The sequence below is a fragment of the Hyaena hyaena genome, unplaced genomic scaffold (assembly GCF_003009895.1).
Source record: "Hyaena hyaena isolate Hyena2069 unplaced genomic scaffold, ASM300989v1 scaffold_168, whole genome shotgun sequence".
Taxonomy (NCBI): domain Eukaryota; kingdom Metazoa; phylum Chordata; class Mammalia; order Carnivora; family Hyaenidae; genus Hyaena; species Hyaena hyaena.
The window spans coordinates 1,508,865-1,521,158 of NW_024080800.1; the positions used below are offsets into that span (position 1 = coordinate 1,508,865).

The 12,294-nt window shown below is 39.8% G+C and overlaps 1 protein-coding gene across 1 annotated transcript in view; it reads left to right on the plus strand.

Annotated features, from left to right (window-relative positions):
* Positions 1-5,188, plus strand: part of LOC120237010 (IQ calmodulin-binding motif-containing protein 1-like) — a 151,562-nt gene extending 146,374 nt beyond the window's left edge. The window contains 2 exon segments of the mRNA XM_039240137.1: positions 4,161-4,451; positions 4,453-5,188. Coding sequence (XP_039096068.1) covers positions 4,161-4,451; positions 4,453-5,035 — 874 coding nt within the window. The 3' untranslated portion in view covers positions 5,036-5,188.
* The last annotated feature ends 7,106 nt before the right edge of the window (positions 5,189-12,294 follow it).

Here is a 12,294-nt window from a genome sequence, read left to right on the forward strand (position 1 = left end):
ATGGATTTAAGGCTGATCAGATTTAGATTTGTTTTTATGGCAAGTCTATTTCATAGGTGGCACTGAGTTCTTTTATCAGAAGAAACATTGTTTGGTTGTGTCTTTTTTGAATGTGAGTGGTCACTGATGTTCAACACCTAAATTCACAAATTTTATAATATTGCTATATTGTAATTCTATTATTTTATGTTTATTTATTAGGTAAAGCATTTCTATGAAGAGAAACTTCTCCCATCAATTAGTTGGTGCTGTTTTTTTATTTACCACTTTTCAAAATAAGTTGATTCCCCAATATTCTCCAATGTTGACTAATGAGATTTTTTTAGGCTTCTGAGCACGTGATTTTAAAAGTATTTGATATGTTTTAATATGTTGCAGTTACTTTCCTTCTGAGGCTCAATTTGTCCTATCTTTGGCTATAAGAGCCTTTTAAAGTAGACTCTTGAGTCCTTTTGACATGATACCATTAGTCACTCATAATTTTCCCTGCTGTCTGTATGACTATTTATTCCAGCCAGGACTGAGCCATTTCTCTAAGTAACCCTGGTTGCTTTTAATGGGAAATGATATTATAAGACTACAATCTGGCTGCTAGGGATACTTATTGCTACTGGACTGGTCATTATTTCTAGACCTTTACAGTAGACAGGGCTAGGATTAAAAAATAAAATAAAATACAGGATGAATTTAAAATGATACTTTCAGTTCAAACTCAGGACAGAGCTTTTACTAAATATTTTCTATCTTGTCCTTTATCCAATGCTGATAATCCTGATTTCAATAGTACTGAGGATGACAGAATTAGAATTTCACATGATTACTCATTTGCTTTACCCCACAATGCATATACTATGGTCTTAGAATAAAAATATCAATTTCTACAGACAATATTATTAATGAAAACAGTTTAAACATATTACGTAGTCATTTTATCTTTGGACTATAACCCACTAGAGTTGTATAGTCAAATTATTGTATTTAAAAGTCATTTGGAATAGGTCTCTCTTAATTACATTTTTTAATACAGAATATTAAATAAGAAATGACAACTTAAGTTCACCATTTTTTAAAAAAACTTTCAGAATGGAACAAACAACCAAAACAAAAAACAGAGATATCCACATTTGTAAAAAGCAATAGAAGAGTGTGAAGATAAAACTAAGAAAATGTTTCAGAAACTGAGAAACAACAACAAACCCCAAAAGATATAAAAAAGGAGTGAAAAGAAAAAGGATCAATTTGGGAGATTCACTTGATAGGAATTCCAGAGAAATCAGAGAAAATAAAAAGCAGAGAATTATTAGAGAAATTTCCAGAACCAAATGATATGTTTCTAGGTCAAGAGGTCTCATCAAAATACCCAGAAGAATGAAAAAGAAACCCTAAATCATGGTAAAATTTTATTACTTCAGGGATAAAGAGAAGACTCTAGAAAGACTCTTGAAGAGAAGACAAATAGGTCCCTAAAAAATGTGCAATCAGAATGTATTAGACTGTTTAATAGTTACACTTGAAGCTAAAAGACTATGGAATAATGCCTTCCAAATCCTGAGGAAAAATTAGTTCCAAGTATTACTTTATACCTTTCAAATTATAAACAAATGTAAGGGTAGAATAAGGATGTTATTAGACATAACTCATATATGTATCCTTTATCTACTCCTTCTCAGAGAAATATCAGAAGATGTGTTTTAGAAAAATTAAGGAATAAACCAAGGATAAGTAAAACAGGAGTTGAAGATACAGGAAATTCAACACAGGGAAGAGAAAAAGGAAAGTCCTAGATCCACCAAACTAGATTAAAAGCAGTAGAATCAAGGACTTAGGGAGGGAGATACCAAAGGAAAACATATTTAACTGATAGATTATCAGATATACTTAAATATTTACATAATTATATTCACAGACATTTACCATATTTGTTAAGCATACCTATTGGATAACTTGGAAAACAGATGATTTGAAAAATAGTTACATAAATAAATTTAAAATGAGACAAGTATTAACTGTAGAAAAAATGTTAAATGTTGTATTCCAAGGGAAACATAATAATGGCATACTACTTGGCTCAACAGCAAATATATGTATATAATAATGTAAACACTAACTTGCTTTTGAAATTTTATTTTAAAGACTATTTTTAAGAGAAATTTTAGGTTCACAACAAAATCAAGAGGAAGATAAAAGGTTTCTTATATATCCCACACTTGTACATATGCATAGCCTCCCTGTTATCAACATCACTCACCAGTATAGTATGTTTTTTTTTTTTTTTAACAAGGATGAACCTATGCTGACACATTATCAAAGTCCAAAGTTTACCTTAAAATTCACCCTTAGTGTCGTATGTTCTAGGAATTTAGACAAAAGTATAATGTCATACATCCATCATTATAATGTACAGAGTATTTTCACTGCCCTAAAAATTCTCTGTGCTCTACCTATTCATTTCCCCCCTTCACAACCCCACTTCTGACAACTACTGACCTTTTAACTCCATAGTTTTGCCTTTTCAGAACGTCATATAGTTGGAGTCATACAGTATGTAGCCTTTCCAGATTGGCTTCTTCCATCCACTAACATGCATTTAAGTTTCTTCCATGTCTTCATATCTCATTTCTTTTTTAGTTCTGGATAATACTTCATCAGGAAGTACCACTGTTTACTTATCCATTCATATACTGAAGGACATCTTGGCTGCTTTTCAAGTTTGGGCAATTATAAGTAAAAACCCTATCAACATCTGTGTGCAGGTTTTTGTGTGGACAACTCCTTTAGCCAAACTGTGGCATTTTGCATTCCCACCAGCATTGAATGAGACTTGTGGTTGTTCCACATCCTCGCCAGCATTTAGTGTTGCCAATGTTCCATATTTTGCCCATTCTAAGAGGTGTGTTGTGCTATCTCATTGTTGTTTTAATAAACACTATTTTGGAATAATTTTAGATTTACAGAAAAGTTGCAAATATAGTACAGAGAGTTCCTGTGCACCTTTCACCCTGCTTCCCCCATGTTAAGACTTTATATAACCATGAACTTCATCACTACTGTGTTAAACTCTTTTGCATTTTACTACTTTTTCCACTGATGTTTTGTTGTTGTTGTTCCAGAATCCCGTATGGGATTCCACACTGCATTTAGAAATACTGATTTCTGGGACACCTGGGTGGCTCAGTTGGTTAAGCATCTGACTTCAGCTCAGGTCATGATCTCACTGCTCAGGAGTTTGAGCCACATGTTAGGCTCTGTGCTGAGAGCCTTTTTTTTTTTTTTTTTTGCCACTCAAATTTTTATTTATTTGAGGATCCAGGTGTGGCCCAGATCTCACAGGCAGCAGCACAGAGACACCCACTTCTAGTTTACTTGGAAGTGGGTCTCCTCTTGACCGTCCTAGGGCTTCCCCTCTCCCAGCCCTGGAGACAAGACTGAGGTCAGGAAAGCTACATGGGCGCACGGAGAAGAGGACCCCGCTCTCTTTACTTGGGCCATGTGGGTGCTGACCAGCCCTGGAGAGCAGACTACCCTATCCCCCAGTTAAAACGGGACCTCTGGCAACAAGGGGACCACACGGAGGGCCTGAGCCTCAGGGCCAGATCTCCAGGCTCTGTGTAGAGGCTCAGGAATGGAATGTAGAACTCTGAGAGAACAATCTAGAATTCTAAGAACAGAATGTAGCATCCCAGGAATGTAATCTGAAATTCTAGCAACACCTCTGAAAGCTGAATGCTGAGAGTGTTACTGAGTATTCTACAGGCAGGCTCGACTTCCGGGACCTGACTTTACAAATCAGAGATGGGGGGGCGGGTATCTGGTAGTCGGGGCAGACTCTCTGGTTTTAGAGCCTGAGTCCCTGGGGACAGAGCCTGAACCTCTGAGAGTGAAGCCAGGGACTCTGAGGGCAGTGTGAGGTGCTCAGAGGGTGGGGTCCTGCCTTCCGAAGGCTGAGTCATGCCCTCAGGGAGCTGCTTCCCTGCCTCAAGGGGCGGGACCAGGATGTCAGGAGGAGGGGTCATGGATTGCACCGCGGGCGGGACCAACACATGGGGGTGGGGTCACGGACTGCAGAGCTGCGTGACTGAGGAGGCAAGCGGAGTCCCCGGCCTTGTAGAAGCATGCGAAGGTCTCTGAGGGAGTGGACTGGGTGTGCGGGGTGAATCCAGCCGCCTACAGCTACGTAGGCAGAACGAAGAAGAGGATCGCAGATTACAGTTGCTCCTTCAAAGACAGAGAGCCCTGAGACTATCCCGAGAATTACGGCTGAGTATGCTCGAAATAGTTCATCCAGGTCAGGTGGAGAAATATAATTGGGAAATAGAAGAGAAATCAGCATTGATTACCCAGAAACATTGAAGAGGGTACAACGAAAGGAAAAATTTTCGCCAACAGAGGCCATCTCTCACGGAGAATAAAGCAGCTGTCATACTTCAGAGAGCAACTCTTAAATTTCTAGCAGTGTCGTAAGAAAAAGAAACCATTTGCTTCTTGGCAAGGACTCCAAGATCTCACTGATGTACGCAGAGTTGAACTGAAGCAACAAGTGGATGACTATCTTCGAAGACATCCGAGCTCTCAGATGTCAGATGTGACTAGCAAAGAGCTCCATTCCCAAGCTCAAGAACAACTGCAACATTACCTTACAGGCAGAGCCCTAGAAGAGAGAGCCCAGCAGCACAGGGAGGCTCTGATGGCTCAGATCAGCACCAACATTGAACAGTTGATGAAGGCACCAAGTCTGAAGGAAGCAGAAGAGAAGGAACCTGAGCTCTTCCTAAGTAGATCCAGGCCTGTGGCAGCCAAGGCCAAGCAGGCCCATCTCACCACTCTGAAACATACACAAGCACCCTGGTGGAAGAAGCTTGGGGAAGAAGCTGGAGAGGAGATTGATGTCCCAAAGGATGAGCTTAGTGTAGAACTAGGAACTTTACTCATTGGTGGAACCAAACCCCCTTGGGGAGCTACCCAAAGAAATGACACTTATTTCAGGAGATTATATTGGTTCTGCCTCTGGCATGCCAGTAGACTAGAGCTATCCTAACTCATGGTTTTCCAGATTCTTCTCCAGGTAAGATTTTCAGGCAGTAAGAAAAGAGTTACCTTCTACCTCTATCTCAGTTCTCTTTTTCCTTTTCCACATCAACATACCAGGCCACACACAAATTAGTAGGGCTTTTATTGTGGAACTAACCTCAGCCTGGCATTCTGTTGGCTTAGATGAAATGTGGTAGTTCTTTTGTTTTTGCTGTTCTCCTACTAGAGATGTTTTCTAAATATTTTCAACAATTCTCAAAAAAAAAAATGGATTCTGTGCCTCCCTCTTTCTTAGCTCCTCCCCCTTAGCCTTCCCCCACTTGTGTTCTGTGTGTGTCTCTCTCTGTCTCAAAATAATTAAGCATTAAAATTTTTTAAAAAAGAAATAATGATTTGTAATTTAACAAAAAAACTGTACTTTAATTACATTAAGAGGATGGCAGAGGGAAAAGTGATTTATCTATAAAGGAAAGTGAAATTCTTGTCGTCCACAGCAGATCCTGTCTAAAACTCAGAAGTCAAAAAATGGCCTGGTAAGAATAATATTTTTAAAAACAGAAGTAAGTACAGAAGAAACACCTAAAAAATTGAAAGTGGTTACCTCTGACACCTGAGGCTAGAGCCTGAGGAGGCCTTTTGTGATAAAGCTTTTAGTACCCAGATGTTTTTAACTAAACGTAGGTGTTATTTTATAAAAATAAAATGCATTCAAATATATAACAGGCAAAAAAACCCCTCAATAGTCTTAAAAATCAGCTGATTAGAAAATACTTCAAGGGATTAAAGATTATGAACCAACCATTTTCTCAAGAAATTAAAAATACCTAATAAATGTGTGAAAATAAATTTACAATAAAGGCAAACTTAAAATAGGTTAAAAAATTTTTTTTCATTTCCTAACTTTGTTTTTTTTAGTTTATTGTCAAGTTGGTTTCCATATAACACCCAGTGCTCATCCCCACAAGTGCCCTCCTCCATGCCCATCCCCCCTTTTCCCTCTCCCCACCTGCCCTGTTTGTTCTCAGCATTCAAGAGTTTCTCATGGTTTACCTCCCTCCCTCTCCCCACTATTTTTCCCCTTCTTCTCCCCCATGGTCCTCTGTTAAGTTCCTCCTAATCCTCCTATACGTGCAAACATATGGTATTTGTCCTTCTCTGCCTGACTTATTTCATTCAGCATAACACCCTCAAATTCCATCCATGTTGCTACACATGACCAGATTTCATTCTTTCTTATTGCCATGCAGTATTCCATTGTATAGATAAACCACATCTTCTTGATCTTCTATTGATGGACACTTAGGCTCTTTCCATGTTTTGGCTATTGTTGACAGGGCTACTATGAATATTGGGGTACACGTGCCCTATGCATCAGCACTCCTGTATCCCTTGGGTAAATTCCTAGCAGTGCCATTGCTGGGTCATAGGGGAGTTCTATTATTAATTTTTTGAGGAAATTCCACACTGTTTTCCAGAGGGGCTGTACCAGTTTACATTCCCACCAACAGTGTAGGAGGGTGCCCATTTCTCCACATCGTCGGCAGCATCTAGAGTCCTCTGATTTGCTCATTTTAGCTACTCTGACTGGCGTGAGATGGTATCTCAGTGTGGCTTTGATTTGTATTTCCCTGATGAGGAGGGACGCTGAGCATCATCTGATGTGTCTGTTGGCGATCTGGATGTCCTCTTTGGAGAAGTGTCTGTTCATATCTTCTGCCCGTTTCTTCACTGGGTTGTTTGTTTTTCGGGTGTGGAGTTTGTTGAGTTCCTTATAGATTTTGGATACTAGTCCTTTATCTGATATGTCATTTGCAACTATCTTTTCTCATTCTGTCGGTTGCCTATTAGTTTTTATTGATTGTTTCTTTTGCCCTGCAGAAGCTTTTAATCTTGATGAGGTCCCAATAGTTCTTTTTTTGCTCTTGATTCCCTTGCCTTTGGGAATGTGTCAAGTAAGAAATTGCTGTTGTTGAGGTCAAGAAGGTTGTTTCCTGCTTTCTCCTCTAGGGTTTTGATGGTTTCCTGTCTCACGTTCAGACCCTTTATCCATTTTGAGTTTATTTTTGTGTATGGTGTGAGAAAATGATACTCTACATAGAAAACCCGACAGTCCACCAGAAGCCTACTAGAGCTGATCCATGAATTCAGCAAAATTGCAGGATACAAAATCAATGTACAGAAATCAGTTGCATTTGTATACACCAACAATGAAGCAACAGAAAGAGAAATCAGGAAACTGATCCCATTCACAATTGCACAAAAAAACCATAAAATACCTAGGAATAAACCTAACCAAGGATACAAGAGATCTGTATGATGACAACTATAGAAAACTTATGAAGGAAATTGAAGAAGACACAAAGAAATGGAGAAACATTCCATGCTCATGGATCAGAAGAGTAAATATCATTAAAATGTCATCACTACCCAAAGCAATCTACACATTCAATGCAATCCCAATCAAAATTGCACCAGCACTGGGGCGCCTGGGTGGCTTAGTCGGTTAAGCGTCCGACTTTCGCTTAGGTCATGATCTCACGGTTCGTGGGTTCGGGCCCCGCATCGGGCTCTGTGCTGCCAGCTCAGAGCCTGGAGCCTGTTTCAGTCTGTGACTCCCTCTCTCTCTGACCCTCCCCTGCTCACGCTGTCTCTCTCTCTCTCCTAGAAAAAAAAAAAAATTGCACCAGCATTCTTCTCAAAACTAGAACTATCCTAAAATTTGTATGGAACCACAAAAGACCCTGAATAGCCAAAGTAATATTGAAGAAGAAAACCAAAACGGGAGGCATCACCATCCCAGACTTTAGCCTCTACTTCAAAGCTGTCATCATCAAGATAGTATGGTATTGGCACAAAAACAGACACATAGACCAATGGAATAGAATAGAGAGCTCAGATATGGACCCAAAAGTGTACAGCCAACTAATCTTTGACAAAGCAGGAAAGAGCATCCAATGGGAAAAAGACAGCCTCTTTAACAGATGGTGCAGGGAGAACTGGACAGCAACATGCAGAATGAAAATAGTAGGTTAGAATTTTGCCAATCAAGTTATAAAAGAATGGTAAAAATAATAGTATTCAACATTGATTTTCATGTGGTGAGGCAGGCACTCACATTTTAGAAATGGGGAAGTGTACCATGGTACTAATTTTTTGTCAGACACTGTATAAATGTGTATGAAGTACCTGAAAACTATTTGTCCTCTTTGGTCCAGTTAAAATGACGTTTTGGGTATTACCTCTGGGAATACATCTTAAGGAAATAACCCAAATACAGAGAAATCTTTACATGTAAAAAAACTTCATCATTCAAAAAAGTAAAATTTAGGGGCACCTACCTGGGTGGCTCAGTCAGTTAAGTGGCTGACTCTAGATTTCAGCTCAGGTCATGATCTCACGGTTTGTGACATTCAGTGCTGACAGAGCAAACCCTGGTTGGGATTCTCTCTCAGTCTTTCTCTGCCCCTCCCTCCCCCTTACTCTCTCTCTCTCAAAATAAACTTAAAATAATAATAAGAATAATGTGATATTAAGAAATATCTCCATGAGCATTAGAAAGTGCTAATGTAATAATATTAAGATTTAGATCAAAAGTAAATGTTTGTGTATATAGCATGATTTCAATTATATAAAAGAAATATTGTGGGTGAAACCTTAAAGGAAATTCACTATTATTGATGTCAATGGCTAGTTTCAAAAAGGTGGCAGGATTATGAGTGGCTTGGATTTTACTCTTTACACATACTGAACTTTCTACATTATTTTATAGTAAGAATGCAGTGCATTTGCCACTTGGAAGAATCTTAAGTGTTATTTATTTATTTTCTTTTTACTTTTTTTTAAATTTTATTTCTAGGAGGGAGGGAGGGAGAGAGAAAGAGAGAGAGAGAGAGAGAGAGAGAGAGAGAGACAGCGTGAGCAGGGGAGGGTCAGAGAGAGAGGGAGTCACAGACTCCGAAATAGGCTCCAGGCTCTGAGCTGGCAGTCAGCACAGAGCCCGACGCGGGGCTCGAACCCACGAACCCCGAGATCATGACCTAAGCGAAAGTCGGACACTTAACCGACTAAGCCACCCAGGTGCCCCTCTTAAGTGTTATTTAAATAATGTGTGGTGCTTGCGAGTGATGCAAGGCAGGAATAGTCACGTTGCAAACGTTGACTTTGATTCCACTTCCGTTCTGATGCCCCTGTCTGCCTCTTCTTTTCCCAGCACTCTGTCTCCAGACTTTGGGACCTGACTGCAGAGAGTTTCTTTTATTTTTTCATTCATAGTTACTGAGTATCTACTTATTCCAATCCCTATATGGTGTCATGTACTAGGCAACTCTATCTAGAGCAGAAGAAAGTATGATTTCCTCAATCGAAGAGCTTTGAGCCTCGTGGGGAAACACAAGTACACAAATAATTACAATACAATGTAACAAATGCTATTAAGCTGAAACTTGTGAAATTGCTACTTTTGTAGGTAAAAAACAGACACCTAGGGGAAATTTCATGTTTTAAATGCCATGGGAACAGAGCAAAAGGTAGGATAAAAGACCTCAGGTATAATACACTTTCCAGTGGTAATATTTTTGTAAGAAGTTTCTTATGATGCAATTTTAAGCTCTGGAATGGTTGCTAGGTGACAGGAAATGATCAGATGCTAGTGAGAAGAGCCTGATTCTCCTGGGTTGTTATTTGTGAGGGACAAACCACTAAGTAAGGTAACTGGAAATTATAGTGAGCTTTCTTAGAGCCAGAGATGTGAGTTGAAGGAGAGTTACCTACAGAGAGGTAGTAATGGAAACTATGAGAGTGGGTGGGCTTGGGAAGGGAGATGCCAAGCAAGAGAAGCTAGTGTACTGGGTGATGAGTGGAGAGGGCTGGGCAGAGGAGTGGTGGAAAGAGAAACGGCACAGGACCTGCAGAATCAAAGGGAACAAGAGCCTCAAGGATGCAGCTTGCAATAGTGTTAGAGTGGGTAGAGATGCTGACAATTAACCAAGGCTATTGGATCTGTCCATAGGAGGGCACTGATTAACTTGAGAAGAGCTCAGGCTAAAGATGAACATAGGAGTAAAGCAGTGTGCATAATGGTTAACAGCCATGGGCCATGGAGTCAGACCGCAAGACTTATTTTCTGCTTCTACTGCTAACTAGCTAAGTGACATTAGGTATAGTACTTATCTGTTTCTGTATTCTCATTTATAAAATGAGTAAAGTGACAACAGTCCCTTCTGTGATAGATTGCTCTGATGTATCCCATTTCTCACCCTCCTGGTGTCCACACTCTTTGCCAGGTAACCTTGCAGTACCTTCCCACTCTGAATCTGGGCTCAGCCTTTTGACGATCTTTGGCTAATAAAAGGAGGTGGAAGGGACAGTGAGCCAGTTCTGACCTCTGTGTGTGTCTTTCTGCTTGCTTTCTTGACCCCCTACCAACACCTGGGAATATACTCAAACCATTCTGCTGGAAAAAGAGAGGCATATTGGAGTCAAGCTGAATCTCCCTGGTAGTCCCAGCTGAGGCCAGCCTTGACAGGCTGGCATGTGAGTGAGCCAGTCACCATCAGCAGAGCCATCTGACTACCACTATAGACATCCCCTTCCACCCAGCTGACCCCAGATACCTGGGCAAAAGATACTTATTGTTGAATGCACGGAGATTTTGTTGTTGCTTGTCAGGCAGCATTATTGTGAAAACAGGTGACTGATATGTCCACCTTGTGGGGTTGTTGCAAGATTAGATAACGTGTGTAGACCACTTTGGACAGTACCTAACACACAGTAACTACGCAAACAAATGTTAGTGGTGATCATTATTGGAGACAGTGATTATTCTCCTGGGGCTACAAGACAGGCTGGGAAGGCTAATGATTTGATGCCTCTGAAAATTCATATTTTTCTATCTCTGTTTATTTAGTGAGGAAGAGCTAATTTCTTTTAATAATTATTGTATACAAAGCCAATTTGTTTATTAGGCCATTTCCACTAACAGAAACAGAGCTGATGTCTAGGTGGGGGAAAAAAAAAGCAAAATATCTGCCACATTTCTGCAATTCTACTTCCTTTCAGGTGTTCTTTTGTGGTTTGCAGACAGGAAAACTTCTAGGGAACTATTCTGAAGGGTAAAAACAGAAAACACAACAAACCTCGTATCTCCAGTAAATGACACTATGCCATGCATTATTAAGTTTGGAAGTTCCAGCTCAACCAGACGTCTAACTCTTAGCTGACTGACTACATGTTGAGTCATAAAAATACTTGACAGAAATAGAATGCACTCACCATGAGGGTTTTTTTCCTTCTTTTTATTATTTTCATATGAAATCACAGCCTGCCTCTGCAGAAGCAATGCATATTTCTTTAGTTTATTTTGGTGGAGGTTTAATGTCCCTTAGATTAATCAAATGTCCTGGAATCTTTACAGTGAACCCACTCCTTGCTTGCTTTTTCATCATCTTCCTGTGGGGTAACTGTGTAATCTAATGTCCCCTTTGTAATGGCATCTGTAGATGCTGACAAAGAATTCAGGTGGAGCAGTGTGGCATCGCATGTCAGCATCTTGCTTTACAGTTGGAAAAGATTACCTACTTGTAATGGGAAGCGTAAAAAACATGCTCTGTCAAACCAAAGGCTAAGAAGCCTCTAAAAGCTGGTCTGCACTTCTCTATCTGCCTTTTATTCCATGATTAATTGAAACAAAGTACAACGAGGCTATTAACTATTCCTTCAGCAATGAATGTTAAATGCAAGCAGCAAAGTACAGTTGAGGAGTTTATATCCCAACAGACTCAGGCTCAGCTTCCCTCCTGTTCAAGTGGCTCACAAGCATGAGGGTCCTCCTGGCAAGGTTCTTGGAGTTATTTGCAGTTGTCCCCTTTTGAGAGTGGAGTCTCTCTTCGGTAAGTCTCTCACCCCGTTTCACTGGATTCAAATCCCAGCTCTGCCACATGTTAGCTGTGTAATGTTGGGCAAGTTGCTGAACCCCAATATGCTTCTGTTTTCTCATCAATAAATGAGGATTTTCCAGCAAAAAAAGAGAACTACAGGCCAATATCCTTGATGAACACGGATGCAAAAATTCTCAACAAGATCCTTGCAAATCGAATCCAGCAGCATATCAAAAGAATCATCCACCAAGATCAAGTGGGATTCATTCCTGGGTTACAGGGCTGGTTCAACATTCGCAAATCAAACAATGTGATACATCATATCAATAAAAGAAAAGATAAAAACCATATGATCCTGTCAATAGATGCAGAAAAAGCATTTGACAAAATA